We start from the raw sequence: 21543 nt of genomic DNA on the forward strand, positions 1-21543 counted from the left end.
AAAGCAAGAAATTCCACTAATTAACCCTGATAAGGCACACCTGTGAAGTGGAAACCATTTCAGGTGACTACCTCTTGAAGCTCATGGAGAGAATGCCAAGAGTGTGCAAAGCAGTAATCAGAGCAAAGGGTGGCTATTTTGAAGAAACTAGAATATAAAACATGTTTTCAGTTATTTCAGCTTTTTTGTTAAGTACATAACTCCACATGTGTTCATTCATAGTTTTGATGCCTTCAGTGAGAATCTACAATGTAAATAGTCATGAAAATAAAGAAAACGCATTGAATGAGAAGGTGTGTCCAAACTTTTGGCCTGTACTGTACATGTTTAGATTTAATTATATGTTTTTCATATTTTTTTTTATTTTATTCACTTATTTATTTTGTATGTTTAGTAAACATGTTTACAGCCTGCTAGAAAAACAGTTAGGCCCAAAGTTACACATATTTAACTTTTTGAAGCTCAGTGGTGAGAAGACATGAAAAAAACAGTCTGTCAGGGAATGAGTGGAAACGTGGCGCTTCTATACTGCAGGGCTGATGAGGGAAAGTGGAAACAGGTGAGCAGGTGAATGAGAGAGTCAGGTGACTGGGACAGGAGGGAAAGTGTGAGGACATCTGGTGGATGGATGGAGGTGATGCAGGGGGCTGGAGGGAGGGACAGAGAGGCAGAATTGGAGAAGCAGGACTGAGGAGGACTTTGTGACACAGTTCTCCAACCACAACAGTCTTTGGCCTGTAATCTACAAGCTCAGGAACAAATCATGTTTGTGCTGGCCATATCTGATCAAAACAAAGATTTAAATAACAAATTTCACTTGAATGACTTGTGACGACACAAATTATGATCTGCATCCAAATTTATTTGATGTTCATGGACACAAAAACAGAAAGCAAACACTATTAAATGACTCTTGTTCAGTGATTTCATGTTCAGATTCACTTCATCCACACAAGAATCTCAGCTGTGTACAAGACAATAATGAATGATGTCCTTATTGATTATGATCAGGATCATTACACTTCTATAAAACCTCATAACAACAACAACATTTGGTCTGCCAAACAAATAAATGTGATTATAGATTTCTTTACAGATGAACACAAAGACAACAAAGTGTGGAGGATAAAGGAGGTGACACACACAGGAAGGAGCGCCACCTACACACACTCAAACATTTACACAACAACTCAGGAGAAGATGTCAAAGTCCCGCCCACAATGTTTGACTGACAGCTGATCTGTGTGCAGTGAAGAAACGCCACAACAATCAGCTGTCAGCAACAAACATGGAGACCAAACACAGAGTTTAACCCTTAAATGACTTCTGACTATTTGACTTGACACAACTCAGCTGTGGAATCAGAACAAAGACAAAGTCCAGCATAGAGAGGCTGAGTGAATGTGGTCTGGACTCTGTGGAGGAGAGTCATGGTTTCAGAGACGCTGTAGAAGGACAGAATACCTGCACTGTGATCCAGGTACACTCCTACTCTGGAGGGCCGAGGACCTGAGACGGGAGTTTTGACACTGTTGTGATAAAACTCATAACTGTTGACACATCTTAATGCCCATGATTTGTCATTGTGTCCAAATCTACATTCACCCCCTGCTCTGCTGATATTCTTGTATGCGACTGCTACATAAACTCCTCCTCTCCACTCCACCTCCCAGTAACAACGTCCAGTCAGACTCTCTCTACTCAGGACCTGAGACCATCCAGTGAATCTGTCTGGGTGTTTAGAATAAAACTGTTGTTGTCTCATTACTGTCACTTTCCTGTTCCCCTCAGATAATAACAGCCATGTGCTGACTGTGTTTGGATCCAGTGTGATGTGACGTGAATATCTGAAGAACTCAGCTCTGGTCTTGGGCTCTGGTTGTGGCAGTAAAACATCCACTTCAGTCCCTGTCAGTGAGGCGTTTGTCCATGTGTCCCTCAGAGCGTCCTGTAGTTTATCTCTGACTCCTGACACAGCCGCTGTCACGTCCTCAAAGTAGCGGCGCGGACGGATGTTGATGCTGGATGAGTGTGTGGCTTCACTGAGTGCTGACAGTGAGGGGTAGTTGTGTAGAAACTGCTTGTGATCCTCTGTGTGTGAGAGCTGCTTCAGCTCAGCGTCTTTCCTCTTCAGCTCAGTGATCTCCTGCTCCAGCTTCTCCTGAAGCTCTTTGACTCGACTCACTTCAGTTTCCTGCTGCCATCTGAGCTGCTGCTTCACATCAGAGCGTCTTTTCTCCATGAGACGGATCAGCTCAGTGAAGATCTTCTCACTGTGCTCCACTGCTTTATCAGCAGAGCGACTGATAGCCTCCACCTCCTGTTGGAGCAGCTTCACATCTTTCTCTGTGTCCTGGATTCTCTGCTGGATGTTTTGTCGACTCCCCTCCAGCTCTCTCTGCCTCTCAGTCCTTTCTGCTGCAGCTGACACTGTGTCGTGGCCTTTATGTTCATCCACAGAGCAGAGATAACAGATACACTGCTGATCAGTGCGGCAGAACATCTTCATCACCTCATCATGACGAGAGCAGATGTTCTCCTGCAGCTTCTTGGAGGGCTCCGCCAGCTTGTGTTTCTTGAATGGAGCCGAGTCACGATGAGGCTGGAGGTGTTTCTCACAGTAAGAGGCCACACACTGCAGACAGGACTTGAAGGCTTTCAGTTTCCTCCCAGTGCAGACATCACAGGCCACATCTTCAGCTCCAGCATAGCAGTGATCAGCAGGAGCAGCTTGGAGTCCAGTCTTCTTCAGTTTCTCCACTAAATCTGTTAACATGGTGTTTTTCCTCAGGACAGGCCTCGGTGTGAAGCTCTGCCTACACTGAGGGCAGCTGTAGATTCTCTTCTCATCCTCTCCATCCCAGAAGCTTTGAATACAGTTGATGCAGTAGCTGTGTCCACAGGGAAGAGTCCCCGGATCCTTCAGTAGATCCAGACAGATGGAACAAGAGAAGGTTTCTCGGTCCAGCTCAACTCCTTTCTGCGCCATTTCACCTCGTGGCAGTGACTGTGTGAGTTTCACTCTCTGAGAAGTGAAACTAGTTTGAGCTCTGATCTAAACATCATGTGTTCCTGCAGTGAATGGAGTCTGTCAGCTCTGTCACGTCACCACAGTGTTGGTTACACACTGTAGATCTGAAGGGGAGGGAACAAGGAAATGTGTGGACAGAGTGGAGCTGGCTGTGTGTGTGAGAGCAGGAAGAGGAGGGAGGGCTCATCAAGCTCTGAGTCATTCCAGGAAGAGGAGCAGTTTGACAGAGATACTGTGTGTTTAACACTTGTTTACAACAGAGCTCATTTCTCATTTAAAAACACTGATCACTTCATCCTTTAGGAGGTAAACTCTTCTAAGAATCAGAGGGTTTGGAGACGGCTCCACAGTTTTCTAAACTGTCCCGTAATTAAGTTTCATCAAACTCATGATTGTTTACAATAATTCTAAAACAGTAAATATGAGACACAGAATTTAATCACTGCTGTAAAGGTAATGAAACTCCAACAATTAAACTATTAGCAGATGAAAGTCTTTAAGTTATGTTTGAGAGAAAACAGATTCAATTCAGAAAGTCATTTTGAGTAAAAGATGTATTTTGATGATAAATGCATTTAAACAGCTGATTCAAATGAGTTACTTGGTGCAGCTCTGAATCCCCACAGGACCTGAATGCACCAGATTATTTGGTTCTGCACTTTAGTTTGTGACATGTTTGTACAGGTGAATATAAAAAGGTTTCTTTCTTATATTCACCATCAGCTGTTAAACTGAAAACAGGAAACAATACAGGTTGCGGTCAGGGATTTCAAAATAAAAGGAGGACGATGAGCAACAACATTTAAATAAGCACAACTGGGAAAACATCTACAGGCTAATTGCAAGATTTATCATTATTTTTATAATGGATATTTTCATCATGTATATGTTTAGACGTAATGATATAGTTTTTTATATTTTTTTATTTAATTCATTTATTTATTTGCCCCAAGTAATAATGTTTAGTAAACATGTTTACAGCCTGCTACAAAAACAGTTTTGGTCTCTATAGCTAATTTCTACACTCGTAACAACTGTACACGGGGTGAATTTTAACGTAACATTTTTTTTTTAAGGCCCAAAGTTACACATATTTAACCCTTTGAACCCTGAGCTCAGTGGTGAGGAAACATGAAAAAAAGACAATGAGAAATTGGTGAGAAGATTTTTTAATGACCAAAAAAAAAAGTAAATAAAGATTTAGATTTTTTTTTAAAACTATTTATTTATTGTTATGCTTATTACATTTTAAAATGATGTTACAGAATTATTCCAATTTTTAAGCGCTCTTTCCAGGTTGTTTCATTTTTCACATTTTCTTGTTTTTAATTTTTAATAAATTTTTGGGTCATTTCTTCTTTAGTTGCCTTTTTCACGTGTGTTTAAAGAAATAAAGCCAGTTTGCTCAGGTTTCAGAGGGTTATGGGCGGGGCTGCTTTGAGTGACAGGTTGTCTGCGAGGAGTCGCTACAGTCCACAGCTCCACCCTCTCCTCCAAATATGGTCACTTCTGGCTCCAAAAACCAAGATGGCCACGGCTGAAATGCCGAACTTGAGTCCACAAAACCCAAAGGTGACATCACAGTAGCTCCATCCATTATTATAGACAGTCTATGGTCTTTCCCCAAGCAAGAGAAAGGAAGTAAGGAAGAAAGGAAGAAAGGAAGAAAGGAAAGGGAAAGAAAGCAAACTGACTTAATAAGAAAAGTATTCAAAAGGTGTGTGAGAGAGAGATGGATCAAGAGGGGAAAAGTGCGGGGCCCACACAGACTGCTTATGCAAAGGTTCCAATATGTGGTGCTACATCCCTGAACAGAGGAGGTCAAGGATAACATTTAAAAAATACTTTCACCTGCTTTTATTTTGTTCTTGACCTTTAACCTTGAGTTTCTTTTTACTGCTCTGCAACACATTATGAGGAGTGGAGTGAGGAGTTATTTGATTCATTGTAAATCTGGTTTGATTAAAGCAATCGTAACTTGATGAAAACAAAACCATATTTCATCATTTTCCCCACCTTACATTCATCAATCATCACTCACAACACAAAAGTGTCATTTAAGGAAAGTGTGTGAAGGAGCAAAACGTGATTCAACAAACTGGAAGTTATGAAAATATTAGTAATGGGAGTGATGAAATGTGTGAGAAGTGAAAAATAGAGGGGTTCAAGTGGATGTAAAATGAAAAAAAGAGCTGATTATCAAGTGACTTGATTCATTTTCTACCACTCATCACCCTGTTCTACTTTGAAAGGGAAATGCCACAACTTCTGGTTTGAGGTTGCTCTGATTGATGGAACTTTGTGCAACCGCTGAAATGAGACTTCCCCCAAAATCCCCAGTAACACAGTTCAAATATCCCAGTGGTGGTTTAATGTTTTGGATTTCTAGTGTCTCTGCAAAGTGCTGTCTGCTGGGGACATTCTCCTCTTATTAATACTGTCATGTATACACATTATAAATGTTTACAATTAAAGTTAGAACTTTAAAATAAGAGCTCAAATTCAGGAATAAATCATGCGTCTGCTGGCCACATCTAGTGGCCATTTTTGGCTCCAAACTACTAAATGTTTCAATAACAAATTAAACTTGAGGGAATTCTGAGGGCACAAATTATTATCTGCATCAAAATGAGCATAAACAAAAAATGATACTAAATACTATAGATAGGAAATGAAGCTGAGAAATAAATGAGTGGCATCCAGGACTGTGGTGACGCTGTTTCAGTGAGGAAAGTTACAGGAGGAAAAGTGCCTCAGTTATAATCTCAAATCAGTGTCACGTTTTCTCCATCAGGTTTGTCTGATCCCCTGGAACGAAGACGAGAAGAAAAGACTTTTTTCAAACGTGTGTATTTATATGTCAACCTTCAGTTTGTTCACACACCCCATCAGTAAAGTCTGTTCAACGATTTGGGACTTCATTTATCCACACAGTCACTTTATTTATTCAACACCAGTTCTCAATATCTTCCCGAGACCCAGTGTCCTCACATGAGGACGTCACATTTTGGCTTTGCTTGACCTTATTTTTCATTCTCCTTAACTCAGACCTGTTGTCCTTATACGTGGACACTGTTTGTGCCATCTAGTGGCTTTAAGAGCACAATACACTGATCATGTAAAAACAAGATGGCAGCCATCTCTGCCAAGTCAGTCTGCAGCTGATCCCGACACAAAGGTCAACAAGGTCTAAAACCTGATCACATGTTATGGTTGAAACTTGTTTATTTCTGATTAATAATGTTTGTAGTTTGATATGGCAACAAATTTGACACCAGTAACAAGATGCTGTTAATTAGGAAGTACTCGTTTGAGGACACTGGGACTTATTATAGTTGACAATGTTTAGTTTTTTATACTTATCAGGTGCAACTGATCCCAAAAAGCCAGGAGAAGTTGAAAATGCACAGCAAACAAAAGCTTGGGTCTCAGGAGGATATAACAGAAGAGCCCCATGCCAACTTTAATTCCTCCCAAAATGATCTTGCTGATAGTGCTGCAGGCTCACTGCATGAGACACTCAACTCTCTGAAGAAGATAGACAACAAAAAGGAAGTTAGCTCCATGGCACAAGCCGGGAATTAAAGCAAGTTCCTTTCTTGTGGTGCCATCTTCCAGTTTCATTCTGTCTCCACATTTAAAGAAACCTTTCATCAATGGAAATGTGGTCTTTTCATAACACTGGGCTGTCAGTGCAGACGAAAGATGCTGATCGTCACCTTGGAATTATACGGTTCTATCTGACCTTTCTGTCAAAATGTGGACTTTTTAGTTTGAAAACAAAAAGGTTCATATCATTGATGTTATTTGGAATGCTAAACTTTGAAGCTCAATGTCTCAAAACCGCTCAGACCACAGACAGAACCTTGTAATTCTTTGTTTGTTGGGTTTTGTTTTCAGATATTTTTAATGTTTCTTTAACAACATACAAACTGCTATACAGCTTTGCAAAAGAAAAACAGTCAAAACACACGCACATGTATGTACAGGCACAGGTACACACACAGACAGATACCTACAAACATACAGAAACTTTAAAGGGACAGGCAGTTGCACGGGATAAAGGTCCAATCAGGGTCTAACCTATTATGATCAGCTACTCTACTTTTGGAGTCTAGCTTTTATACAGTACAGGCCAAAAGTTTGGACACACCTTCTCATTCAATGCGTTTTCTTTATTTTCATGACTATTTACATTGTAGATTCTCACTGAAGGCATCAAAACTATGAATGAACACATGTGGAGTTATGTACTTAACAAAAAAAGGTGAAATAACTGAAAACATGTTTTATATTCTAGTTTCTTCAAAATAGCCACCCTTTGCTCTGATTACTGCTTTGCACACTCTTGGCATTCTCTCCATGAGCTTCAAGAGGTAGTCACCTGAAATGGTTTCCACTTCACAGGTGTGCCTTATCAGGGTTAATTAGTGGAATTTCTTGCTTTATCAATGGGGTTGGGACCATCAGTTGTGTTGTGCAGAAGTCAGGTTAATACACAGCCGACAGCCCTATTGGACAACTGTTAAAATTCATATTATGGCAAGAACCAATCAGCTAACTAAAGAAAAACCAGTGGCCATCATTACTTTAAGGAATGAAGGTCAGTCAGTCCGGAAAATTGCAAAAACTTTAAATGTGTCCCCAAGTGGAGTCGCAAAAACCATCAAGCGCTACAACCAAACTGGCACACATGAGGACCGACCCAGGAAAGGAAGACCAAGAGTCACCTCTGCTTCTGAGGATAAGTTCATCCGAGTCACCAGCCTCAGAAATCACAAGTTAACAGCAGCTCAGATCAGAGACCAGATGATTGCCACACAGAGTTCTAGCAGCAGACCCATCTCTAGAACAACTGTTAAGAGGAGACTGCGCCAATCAGGCCTTCATGGTCAAATAGCTGCTAGGAAACCACTGCTAAGGAGAGGCAACAAGCAGAAGAGATTTGTTTGGGCCAAGAAACACAAGGAATGGACATTAGACCAGTGGAAATCTGTGCTTTGGTCTGATGAGTCCAAATTTGAGATCTTTGGTTCCAACCGCCGTGTCTTTGTGAGACGCAGAAAAGGTGAACGGATGGATTCCACATGCCTGGTTCCCACTGTGAAGCATGGAGGAGGAGGTGTGATGGTGTGGGGGTGTTTTGCTGGTGACACTGTTGGGGATTTATTCAAAATTGAAGGCACACTGAACCAGCATGGCTACCACAGCATCCTGCAGCGACATGCCATCCCATCCGGTTTGCGTTTAGTTGGACGATCATTTATTTTTCAACAGGACAATGACCCCAAACACACCTCCAGGCTGTGTAAGGGCTATTTGACCAAGAAGGAGAGTGATGGAGTGCTGCGGCAGATGACCTGGCCTCCACAGTCACCGGACCTGAACCCAATCGAGATGGTTTGGGGTGAGCTGGACCGCAGAGTGAAGGCAAAGGGGCCAACAAGTGCTAAACACCTCTGGGAACTCCTTCAAGACTGTTGGAAAACCATTTCAGGTGACTACCTCTTGAAGCTCATGGAGAGAATGCCAAGAGTGTGCAAAGCAGTAATCAGAGCAAAGGGTGGCTATTTTGAAGAAACTAGAATATAAAACATGTTTTCAGTTATTTCACCTTTTTTTGTTAAGTACATAACTCCACATGTGTTCATTCATAGTTTTGATGCCTTCAGTGAGAATCTACAATGTAAATAGTCATGAAAATAAAGAAAACGCATTGAATGAGAAGGTGTGTCCAAACTTTTGGCCTGTACTGTATATGTTTAGATTTAATTATATGTTTTTCATATTTTTTTTTATTTTATTCACTTATTTATTTTGTATGTTTAGTAAACATGTTTACAGCCTGCTAGAAAAACAGTTAGGCCCAAAGTTACACATATTTAACTTTTTGAAGCTCAGTGGTGAGAAGACATGAAAAAAACAGTCTGTCAGGGAATGAGTGGAAACGTGGCGCTTCTATACTGCAGGGCTGATGAGGGAAAGTGGAAACAGGTGAGCAGGTGAATGAGAGAGTCAGGTGACTGCGACAGGAGGGAAAGTGTGAGGACATCTGGTGGATGGATGGAGGTGATGCAGGGGGCTGGAGGGAGGGACAGAGAGGCAGAATGGGAGAAGCAGGACTGAGGAGGACTTTGTGACACAGTTCTCCAACCACAACAGTCTTTGGCCTGTAATCTACAAGCTCAGGAACAAATCATGTTTGTGCTGGCCACATCTGATCAAAACAAAGATTTAAATAACAAATTTCACTTGAATGACTTGTGACGACACAAATTATGATCTGCATCCAAATTTATTTGATGTTCATGGACACAAAAACAGAAAGCAAACACTATTAAATGACTCTTGTTCAGTGATTTCATGTTCAGATTCACTTCATCCACACAAGAATCTCAGCTGTGTACAAGACAATAATGAATGATGTCCTTATTGATTATGATCAGGATCATTACACTTCTATAAAACCTCATAACAACAACAACATTTGGTCTGCCAAACAAATAAATGTGATTATAGATTTCTTTACAGATGAACACAAAGACAACAAAGTGTGGAGGATAAAGGAGGTGACACACACAGGAAGGAGCGCCACCTACACACACTCAAACATTTACACAACAACTCAGGAGAAGATGTCAAAGTCCCGCCCACAATGTTTGACTGACAGCTGATCTGTGTGCAGTGAAGAAACGCCACAACAATCAGCTGTCAGCAACAAACATGGAGACCAAACACAGAGTTTAACCCTTAAATGACTTCTGACTATTTGACTTGACACAACTCAGCTGTGGAATCAGTCCAACAAAGACAAAGTCCAGCATAGAGAGGCTGAGTGAATGTGGTCTGGACTCTGTGGAGGAGAGTCATGGTTTCAGAGACGCTGTAGAAGGACAGAATACCTGCACTGTGATCCAGGTACACTCCTACTCTGGAGGACCGAGGACCTGAGACACGAGTTTTGACACTGTTGTGATAAAACTCATAACTGTTGACACATCTTAATGCCCATGATTTGTCATTGTGTCCAAATCTACATTCACCCCCTGCTCTGCTGATATTCTTGTATGCGACTGCTACATAAACTCCTCCTCTCCACTCCACCTCCCAGTAACAACGTCCAGTCAGACTCTCTCTACTCAGGACCTGACAACATCCAGTGAATCTGTCTGGGTGTTTAGAATAAGACTGTTGTTGTCTCATGAATGTCACTTTCCTGTTCCCCTCAGATAATAACAGCCATGTGTGTGCTGTGTTTGGATCCAGTGTGATGTGACGTGAATATCTGAAGAACTCAGCTCTGGTCTTGGGCTCTGGTTGTGGCAGTAAAACATCCACTTCAGTCCCTGTCAGTGAGACGTTTGTCCATGTGTCCCTCAGAGCGTCCTGTAGTTTATCTCTGACTCCTGACACAGCCGCTGTCACGTCCTCAAAGTAGCGGTGAGGACGGATGTTGATGCTGGATGAGTGTGTGGCTTCACTGAGTGCTGACAGTGAGGGGTAGTTGTGTAGAAACTGCTTGTGATCCTCTGTGTGTGAGAGCTGCTTCAGCTCAGCGTCTTTCCTCTTCAGCTCAGTGATCTCCTGCTCCAGCTTCTCCTGAAGCTCTTTGACTCGACTCACTTCAGTTTCCTGCTGCCATCTGAGCTGCTGCTTCACATCAGAGCGTCTTTTCTCCATGAGACGGATCAGCTCAGTGAAGATCTTCTCACTGTGCTCCACTGCTTTATCAGCAGAGCGACTGATAGCCTCCACCTCCTGTTGGAGCAGCTTCACATCTTTCTCTGTGTCCTGGATTCTCTGCTGGATGTTTTGTCGACTCCCCTCCAGCTCTCTCTGCCTCTCAGTCCTTTCTGCTGCAGCTGACACTGTGTCGTGGCCTTTATGTTCATCCACAGAGCAGAGATAACAGATACACTGCTGATCAGTGCGGCAGAACATCTTCATCACCTCATCATGACGAGAGCAGATGTTCTCCTGCAGCTTCTTGGAGGGCTCCGCCAGCTTGTGTTTCTTGAATGGAGCCGAGTCACGATGAGGCTGGAGGTGTTTCTCACAGTAAGAGGCCACACACTGCAGACAGGACTTGAAGGCTTTCAGTTTCCTCCCAGTGCAGACATCACAGGCCACATCTTCAGCTCCAGCATAGCAGTGATCAGCAGGAGCCGCTTGGAGTCCAGTCTTCTTCAGTTTCTCCACTAAATCTGTTAACATGGTGTTTTTCCTCAGGACAGGCCTCGGTGTGAAGCTCTGCCTACACTGAGGGCAGCTGTAGATTCTCTTCTCATCCTCTCCATCCCAGAAGCTTTGAATACAGTTGATGCAGTAGCTGTGTCCACAGGGAAGAGTCCCCGGATCCTTCAGTAGATCCAGACAGATGGAACAAGAGAAGGTTTCTCGGTCCAGCTCAACTCCTTTCTGCGCCATTTCACCTCGTGGCAGTGACTGTGTGAGTTTCACTCTCTGAGAAGTGAAACTAGTTTGAGCTCTGATCTAAACATCATGTGTTCCTGCAGTGAATGGAGTCTGTCAGCTCTGTCACGTCACCACAGTGTTGGTTACACACTGTAGATCTGAAGGGGAGGGAACAAGGAAATGTGTGGACAGAGTGGAGCTGGCTGTGTGTGTGAGAGCAGGAAGAGGAGGGAGGGCTCATCAAGCTCTGAGTCATTCCAGGAAGAGGAGCAGTTTGACAGAGATACTGTGTGTTTAACACTTGTTTACAACAGAGCTCATTTCTCATTTAAAAACACTGATCACTTCATCCTTTAGGAGGTAAACTCTTCTAAGAATCAGAGGGTTTGGAGACGGCTCCACAGTTTTCTAAACTGTCCCGTAATTAAGTTTCATCAAACTCATGATTGTTTACAATAATTCTAAAACAGTAAATATGAGACACAGAATTTAATCACTGCTGTAAAGGTAATGAAACTCCAACAATTAAACTATTAGCAGATGAAAGTCTTTAAGTTATGTTTGAGAGAAAACAGATTCAATTCAGAAAGTCATTTTGAGTAAAAGATGTATTTTGATGATAAATGCATTTAAACAGCTGATTCAAATGAGTTACTTGGTGCAGCTCTGAATCCCCACAGGACCTGAATGCACCAGATTATTTGGTTCTGCACTTTAGTTTGTGACATGTTTGTACAGGTGAATATAAAAAGGTTTCTTTCTTATATTCACCATCAGCTGTTAAACTGAAAACAGGAAACAATACAGGTTGCGGTCAGGGATTTCAAAATAAAAGGAGGACGATGAGCAACAACATTTAAATAAGCACAACTGGGAAAACATCTACAGGCTAATTGCAAGATTTATCATTATTTTTATAATGGATATTTTCATCATGTATATGTTTAGACGTAATGATATAGTTTTTTATATTTTTTTATTTAATTCATTTATTTATTTGCCCCAAGTAATAATGTTTAGTAAACATGTTTACAGCCTGCTACAAAAACAGTTTTGGTCTCTATAGCTAATTTCTACACTCGTAACAACTGTACACGGGGTGAATTTTAACGTAACATTTTTTTTTTAAGGCCCAAAGTTACACATATTTAACCCTTTGAACCCTGAGCTCAGTGGTGAGGAAACATGAAAAAAAGACAATGAGAAATTGGTGAGAAGATTTTTTAATGACCAAAAAAAAAAGTAAATAAAGATTTAGATTTTTTTTTAAAACTATTTATTTATTGTTATGCTTATTACATTTTAAAATGATGTTACAGAATTATTCCAATTTTTAAGCGCTCTTTCCAGGTTGTTTCATTTTTCACATTTTCTTGTTTTTAATTTTTAATAAATTTTTGGGTCATTTCTTCTTTAGTTGCCTTTTTCACGTGTGTTTAAAGAAATAAAGCCAGTTTGCTCAGGTTTCAGAGGGTTATGGGCGGGGCTGCTTTGAGTGACAGGTTGTCTGCGAGGAGTCGCTACAGTCCACAGCTCCACCCTCTCCTCCAAATATGGTCACTTCTGGCTCCAAAAACCAAGATGGCCACGGCTGAAATGCCGAACTTGAGTCCACAAAACCCAAAGGTGACATCACAGTAGCTCCATCCATTATTATAGACAGTCTATGGTCTTTCCCCAAGCAAGAGAAAGGAAGTAAGGAAGAAAGGAAGAAAGGAAGAAAGGAAAGGGAAAGAAAGCAAACTGACTTAATAAGAAAAGTATTCAAAAGGTGTGTGAGAGAGAGATGGATCAAGAGGGGAAAAGTGCGGGGCCCACACAGACTGCTTATGCAAAGGTTCCAATATGTGGTGCTACATCCCTGAACAGAGGAGGTCAAGGATAACATTTAAAAAATACTTTCACCTGCTTTTATTTTGTTCTTGACCTTTAACCTTGAGTTTCTTTTTACTGCTCTGCAACACATTATGAGGAGTGGAGTGAGGAGTTATTTGATTCATTGTAAATCTGGTTTGATTAAAGCAATCGTAACTTGATGAAAACAAAACCATATTTCATCATTTTCCCCACCTTACATTCATCAATCATCACTCACAACACAAAAGTGTCATTTAAGGAAAGTGTGTGAAGGAGCAAAACGTGATTCAACAAACTGGAAGTTATGAAAATATTAGTAATGGGAGTGATGAAATGTGTGAGAAGTGAAAAATAGAGGGGTTCAAGTGGATGTAAAATGAAAAAAAGAGCTGATTATCAAGTGACTTGATTCATTTTCTACCACTCATCACCCTGTTCTACTTTGAAAGGGAAATGCCACAACTTCTGGTTTGAGGTTGCTCTGATTGATGGAACTTTGTGCAACCGCTGAAATGAGACTTCCCCCAAAATCCCCAGTAACACAGTTCAAATATCCCAGTGGTGGTTTAATGTTTTGGATTTCTAGTGTCTCTGCAAAGTGCTGTCTGCTGGGGACATTCTCCTCTTATTAATACTGTCATGTATACACATTATAAATGTTTACAATTAAAGTTAGAACTTTAAAATAAGAGCTCAAATTCAGGAATAAATCATGCGTCTGCTGGCCACATCTAGTGGCCATTTTTGGCTCCAAACTACTAAATGTTTCAATAACAAATTAAACTTGAGGGAATTCTGAGGGCACAAATTATTATCTGCATCAAAATGAGCATAAACAAAAAATGATACTAAATACTATAGATAGGAAATGAAGCTGAGAAATAAATGAGTGGCATCCAGGACTGTGGTGACGCTGTTTCAGTGAGGAAAGTTACAGGAGGAAAAGTGCCTCAGTTATAATCTCAAATCAGTGTCACGTTTTCTCCATCAGGTTTGTCTGATCCCCTGGAACGAAGACGAGAAGAAAAGACTTTTTTCAAACGTGTGTATTTATATGTCAACCTTCAGTTTGTTCACACACCCCATCAGTAAAGTCTGTTCAACGATTTGGGACTTCATTTATCCACACAGTCACTTTATTTATTCAACACCAGTTCTCAATATCTTCCCGAGACCCAGTGTCCTCACATGAGGACGTCACATTTTGGCTTTGCTTGACCTTATTTTTCATTCTCCTTAACTCAGACCTGTTGTCCTTATACGTGGACACTGTTTGTGCCATCTAGTGGCTTTAAGAGCACAATACACTGATCATGTAAAAACAAGATGGCAGCCATCTCTGCCAAGTCAGTCTGCAGCTGATCCCGACACAAAGGTCAACAAGGTCTAAAACCTGATCACATGTTATGGTTGAAACTTGTTTATTTCTGATTAATAATGTTTGTAGTTTGATATGGCAACAAATTTGACACCAGTAACAAGATGCTGTTAATTAGGAAGTACTCGTTTGAGGACACTGGGACTTATTATAGTTGACAATGTTTAGTTTTTTATACTTATCAGGTGCAACTGATCCCAAAAAGCCAGGAGAAGTTGAAAATGCACAGCAAACAAAAGCTTGGGTCTCAGGAGGATATAACAGAAGAGCCCCATGCCAACTTTAATTCCTCCCAAAATGATCTTGCTGATAGTGCTGCAGGCTCACTGCATGAGACACTCAACTCTCTGAAGAAGATAGACAACAAAAAGGAAGTTAGCTCCATGGCACAAGCCGGGAATTAAAGCAAGTTCCTTTCTTGTGGTGCCATCTTCCAGTTTCATTCTGTCTCCACATTTAAAGAAACCTTTCATCAATGGAAATGTGGTCTTTTCATAACACTGGGCTGTCAGTGCAGACGAAAGATGCTGATCGTCACCTTGGAATTATACGGTTCTATCTGACCTTTCTGTCAAAATGTGGACTTTTTAGTTTGAAAACAAAAAGGTTCATATCATTGATGTTATTTGGAATGCTAAACTTTGAAGCTCAATGTCTCAAAACCGCTCAGACCACAGACAGAACCTTGTAATTCTTTGTTTGTTGGGTTTTGTTTTCAGATATTTTTAATGTTTCTTTAACAACATACAAACTGCTATACAGCTTTGCAAAAGAAAAACAGTCAAAACACACACACATGTATGTACAGGCACAGGTACACACACAGACAGATACCTACAAACATACAGAAACTTTAAAGGGACAGGCAGTTGCACGGGATAAAGGTCCAATCAGGGTCTAACCTATTATGATCAGCTACTCTACTTTTGGAGTCTAGCTTTTATACAGTACAGGCCAAAAGTTTGGACACACCTTCTCATTCAATGCGTTTTCTTTATTTTCATGACTATTTACATTGTAGATTCTCACTGAAGGCATCAAAACTATGAATGAACACATGTGGAGTTATGTACTTAACAAAAAAAGGTGAAATAACTGAAAACATGTTTTATATTCTAGTTTCTTCAAAATAGCCACCCTTTGCTCTGATTACTGCTTTGCACACTCTTGGCATTCTCTCCATGAGCTTCAAGAGGTAGTCACCTGAAATGGTTTCCAATTCACAGGTGTGCCTTATCAGGGTTAATTAGTGGAATTTCTTGCTTTATCAATGGGGTTGGGACCATCAGTTGTGTTGTGCAGAAGTCAGGTTAATACACAGCCGACAGCCCTATTGGACAACTGTTAAAATTCATATTATGGCAAGAACCAATCAGCTAACTAAAGAAAAACCAGTGGCCATCATTACTTTAAGGAATGAAGGTCAGTCAGTCCGGAAAATTGCAAAAACTTTAAATGTGTCCCCAAGTGGAGTCGCAAAAACCATCAAGCGCTACAACCAAACTGGCACACATGAGGACCGACCCAGGAAAGGAAGACCAAGAGTCACCTCTGCTTCTGAGGATAAGTTCATCCGAGTCACCAGCCTCAGAAATGGCAAGTTAACAGCAGCTCAGATCAGAGACCAGATGAATGTCACACAGAGTTCTAGCAGCAGACCCATCTCTAGAACAACTGTTAAGAGGAGACTGCGCCAATCAGGCCTTCATGGTCAAATAGCTGCTAGGAAACCACTGCTAAGGAGAGGCAACAAGCAGAAGAGATTTGTTTGGGCCAAGAAACACAAGGAATGGACATTAGACCAGTGGAAATCTGTGCTTTGGTCTGATGAGTCCAAATTTGAGATCTTTGGTTCCAACCGCCGTGTCTTTGTGAGACGCAGAAAAGGTGAACGGATGGATTCCACATGCCTGGTTCCCACTGTGAAGCATGGAGGAGGAGGTGTGATGGTGTGGGGGTGTTTTGCTGGTGACACTGTTGGGGATTTATTCAAAATTGAAGGCACACTGAACCAGCATGGCTACCACAGCATCCTGCAGCGACATGCCATCCCATCCGGTTTGCGTTTAGTTGGACGATCATTTATTTTTCAACAGGACAATGACCCCAAACACACCTCCAGGCTGTGTAAGGGCTATTTGACCAAGAAGGAGAGTGATGGAGTGCTGCGGCAGATGACCTGGCCTCCACAGTCACCGGACCTGAACCCAATCGAGATGGTTTGGGGTGAGCTGGACCGCAGAGTGAAGGCAAAGGGGCCAACAAGTGCTAAACACCTCTGGGAACTCCTTCAAGACTGTTGGAAAACCATTTCAGGTGACTACCTCTTGAAGCTCATGGAGAGAATGCCAAGAGTGTGCAAAGCAGTAATCAGAGCAAAGGGTGGCTATTTTGAAGAAACTAGAATATAAAACATGTTTTCAGTTATTTCAGCTTTTTTTGTTAAGTACATAACTCCACATGTGTTCATTCATAGTTTTGATGCCTTCAGTGAGAATCTACAATGTAAATAGTCATGAAAATAAAGAAAACGCATTGAATGAGAAGGTGTGTCCAAACTTTTGGCCTGTACTGTACATGTTTAGATTTAATTATATGTTTTTCATATTTTTTTTTATTTTATTCACTTATTTATTTTGTATGTTTAGTAAACATGTTTACAGCCTGCTAGAAAAACAGTTAGGCCCAAAGTTACACATATTTAACTTTTTGAAGCTCAGTGGTGAGAAGACATGAAAAAAACAGTCTGTCAGGGAATGAGTGGAAACGTGGCGCTTCTATACTGCAGGGCTGATGAGGGAAAGTGGAAACAGGTGAGCAGGTGAATGAGAGAGTCAGGTGACTGCGACAGGAGGGAAAGTGTGAGGACATCTGGTGGATGGATGGAGGTGATGCAGGGGGCTGGAGGGAGGGACAGAGAGGCAGAATGGGAGAAGCAGGACTGAGGAGGACTTTGTGACACAGTTCTCCAACCACAACAGTCTTTGGCCTGTAATCTACAAGCTCAGGAACAAATCATGTTTGTGCTGGCCACATCTGATCAAAACAAAGATTTAAATAACAAATTTCACTTGAATGACTTGTGACGACACAAATTATGATCTGCATCCAAATTTATTTGATGTTCATGGACACAAAAACAGAAAGCAAACACTATTAAATGACTCTTGTTCAGTGATTTCATGTTCAGATTCACTTCATCCACACAAGAATCTCAGCTGTGTACAAGACAATAATGAATGATGTCCTTATTGATTATGATCAGGATCATTACACTTCTATAAAACCTCATAACAACAACAACATTTGGTCTGCCAAACAAATAAATGTGATTATAGATTTCTTTACAGATGAACACAAAGACAACAAAGTGTGGAGGATAAAGGAGGTGACACACACAGGAAGGAGCGCCACCTACACACACTCAAACATTTACACAACAACTCAGGAGAAGACGTCAAAGTCCCGCCCACAATGTTTGACTGACAGCTGATCTGTGTGCAGTGAAGAAACGCCACAACAATCAGCTGTCAGCAACAAACATGGAGACCAAACACAGAGTTTAACCCTTAAATGACTTCTGACTATTTGACTTGACACAACTCAGCTGTGGAATCAGAACAAAGACAAAGTCCAGCATAGAGAGGCTGAGTGAATGTGGTCTGGACTCTGTGGAGGAGAGTCATGGTTTCAGAGATGCTGTAGAAGGACAGAATACCTGCACTGTGATCCAGGTACACTCCTACTCTGGAGGACCGAGGACCTGAGACGGGAGTTTTGACACTGTTGTGATAAAACTCATAACTGTTGACACATCTTAATGCCCATGATTTGTCATTGTGTCCAAATCTACATTCACCCCCTGCTCTGCTGATATTCTTGTATGCGACTGCTACATAAACTCCTCCTCTCCACTCCACCTCCCAGTAACAACGTCCAGTCAGACTCTCTCTACTCAGGACCTGACAACATCCAGTGAATCTGTCTGGGTGTTTAGAATAAGACTGTTGTTGTCTCATGAATGTCACTTTCCTGTTCCCCTCAGATAATAACAGCCATGTGTGTGCTGTGTTTGGATCCAGTGTGATGTGACGTGAATATCTGAAGAACTCAGCTCTGGTCTTGGGCTCTGGTTGTGGCAGTAAAACATCCACTTCAGTCCCTGTCAGTGAGGCGTTTGTCCATGTGTCCCTCAGAGCGTCCTGTAGTTTATCTCTGACTCCTGACACAGCCGCTGTCACGTCCTCAAAGTAGCGGTGAGGACGGATGTTGATGCTGGATGAGTGTGTGGCTTCACTGAGTGCTGACAGTGAGGGGTAGTTGTGTAGAAACTGCTTGTGATCCTCTGTGTGTGAGAGCTTCTTCAGCTCAGCGTCTTTCCTCTTCAGCTCAGTGATCTCCTGCTCCAGCTTCTCCTGAAGCTCTTTGACTCGACTCACTTCAGTTTCCTGCTGCCATCTGAGCTGCTGCTTCACATCAGAGCGTCTTTTCTCCATGAGACGGATCAGCTCAGTGAAGATCTTCTCACTGTGCTCCACTGCTTTATCAGCAGAGCGACTGATAGCCTCCACCTCCTGTTGGAGCAGCTTCACATCTTTCTCTGTGTCCTGGATTCTCTGCTGGATGTTTTGTCGACTCCCCTCCAGCTCTCTCTGCCTCTCAGTCCTTTCTGCTGCAGCTGACACTGTGTCGTGGCCTTTATGTTCATCCACAGAGCAGAGATAACAGATACACTGCTGATCAGTGCGGCAGAACATCTTCATCACCTCATCATGACGAGAGCAGATGTTCTCCTGCAGCTTCTTGGAGGGCTCCACCAGCTTGTGTTTCTGTAATGGAGCCGAGTCACGATGAGGCTGGAGGTGTTTCTCACAGTAAGAGGCCACACACAGCAGACAGGACTTGAAGGCTTTCAGTTTCCTCCCAGTGCAGACATCACAGGTCACATCTTCAGCTCCAGCATAGCAGTGATCAGCAGGAGCAGCTTGGAGTCCAGTCTTCTTCAGTTTCTCCACTAAATCTGTTAACATGGTGTTTTTCCTCAGGACAGGCCTCGGTGTGAAGCTCTGCCTACACTGAGGGCAGCTGTAGATTCTCTTCTCATCCTCTCCATCCCAGAAGCTTTGAATACAGTTGATGCAGTAGCTGTGTCCACAGGGAAGAGTCCCCGGATCCTTCAGTAGATCCAGACAGATGGAACAAGAGAAGGTTTCTCGGTCCAGCTCAACTCCTTTCTGCGCCATTTCACCTCGTGGCAGTGACTGTGTGAGTTTCACTCTCTGAGAAGTGAAACTAGTTTGAGCTCTGATCTAAACATCATGTGTTCCTGCAGTGGATGGAGTCCTGTCAGCTCTGTCACGTCACCACAGTGTTGGTTACACACTGTAGATCTGAAGGGGAGGAACAAGGAAATGTGTGGACAGAGTGGAGCTGGCTGTGTGTGTGAGAGCAGGAAGAGGAGGGAGGGCTCATCAAGCTCTGAGTCATTCAGGAAGAGGAGCAGTTTGACAGAGATACTGTGTGTTTAACACTTGTTTACAACAGAGCTCATTTCTCATTTAAAAACACTGATCACTTCATCCTTTAGGAGGTAAACTCTTCTAAGAATCAGAGGGTTTGGAGACGGCTCCACAGTTTTCTAAACTGTCCCGTAATTAAGTTTCATCAAACTCATGATTGTTTACAATATTCTAAAACAGTAAAATATGAGACACAGAATTTAATCACTGCTGTAAAGGTAATGAAACTCCAACAATTAAACTATTAGCAGATGAAAGTCTTTAAGTTATGTTTGAGAGAAAACAGATTCAATTCAGAAGTCATTTTGAGTAAAAGATGTATTTTGATGATAAATGCATTTAAACAGCTGATTCAAATGAGTTACTTGGTGCAGCTCTGAATCCCACAGGACCTGAATGCACCAGATTATTTGGTTCTGCACTTTAGTTTGTGACATGTTTGTACAGGTGAATATAAAAAGGTTCTTCTTATATTCACCATCAGCTGTTAAACTGAAAACAGGAAACAATACAGGTTGCGGTCAGGGATTTCAAAATAAAAAGGAGGACGATGAGCAACAACATTTAAATAAGCACAACTGGGAAAACATCTACAGGCTAATTGCAAGATTTATCATTATTTTTATAATGGATATTTTCATCATGTATATGTTTAGACGTAATGATATAGTTTTTTATATTTTTTTATTTAATTCATTTATTTATTTGCCCCAAGTAATAATGTTAGTAAACATGTTTACAGCTGCTACAAAAACAGTTTTGGTCTCTATATAGCTAATTTCTACACTCGTAACAACTGTACACGGGGTGAATTTTAACGTAACATTTTTTTTTTAAGGCCCAAAGTTACACATATTTAACCCTTTGACCCTGAGCTCAGTGGTGAGGAAACATGAAAAAAAGACAATGAGAAATTGGTGAGAAGATTTTTTAATGACCAAAAAAAAAAGTAAATAAAGATTTAGATTTTTTTTTAAAACTATTTATTTATTGTTATGCTTATTACATTTTAAAATGATGTTACAGAATTATTCCAATTTTTAAGCGCTCTTTCCAGGTTGTTTCATTTTTCACATTTTCTTGTTTTTAATTTTTAATAAATTTTTGGGTCATTTCTTCTTTAGTTGCCTTTTTCACGTGTGTTTAAAGAAATAAAGCCAGTTTGCTCAGGTTTCAGAGGGTTATGGGCGGGGCTGCTTTGAGTGACAGGTTGTCTGCGAGGAGTCGCTACAGTCCACAGCTCCACCCTCTCCTCCAAATATGGTCACTTCTGGCTCCAAAAACCAAGATGGCCACGGCTGAAATGCCGAACTTGAGTCCACAAAACCCAAAGGTGACATCAC

At 41.5% G+C, this 21543-nt stretch overlaps 3 protein-coding genes across 3 annotated transcripts; all 3 read right to left on the bottom strand.

The window, feature by feature from the left end:
• Positions 1-844: 844 nt before the first annotated feature.
• LOC144465110 (tripartite motif-containing protein 16-like) lies at positions 845-3286 on the bottom strand. The gene has a single exon (XM_078173431.1). The coding sequence runs from the start codon at positions 2987-2989 to the stop codon at positions 1331-1333; it is 1659 nt and encodes a 552-aa protein (XP_078029557.1). The 5' UTR covers positions 2990-3286; the 3' UTR covers positions 845-1330.
• Positions 3287-9310: 6024 nt separating this feature from the next.
• LOC144465111 (tripartite motif-containing protein 16-like) lies at positions 9311-11753 on the bottom strand. The gene has a single exon (XM_078173432.1). The coding sequence runs from the start codon at positions 11456-11458 to the stop codon at positions 9797-9799; it is 1662 nt and encodes a 553-aa protein (XP_078029558.1). The 5' UTR covers positions 11459-11753; the 3' UTR covers positions 9311-9796.
• A 6023-nt stretch (positions 11754-17776) lies between these two features.
• On the bottom strand, positions 17777-20006 carry LOC144465112 (tripartite motif-containing protein 16-like). The gene has a single exon (XM_078173433.1). The coding sequence runs from the start codon at positions 19922-19924 to the stop codon at positions 18266-18268; it is 1659 nt and encodes a 552-aa protein (XP_078029559.1). The 5' UTR covers positions 19925-20006; the 3' UTR covers positions 17777-18265.
• Between the last annotated feature and the right edge of the window lie 1537 nt (positions 20007-21543).

This window comes from Epinephelus lanceolatus, chromosome 12 (assembly GCF_041903045.1).
Source record: "Epinephelus lanceolatus isolate andai-2023 chromosome 12, ASM4190304v1, whole genome shotgun sequence".
Classification (NCBI taxonomy): domain Eukaryota; kingdom Metazoa; phylum Chordata; class Actinopteri; order Perciformes; family Serranidae; genus Epinephelus; species Epinephelus lanceolatus.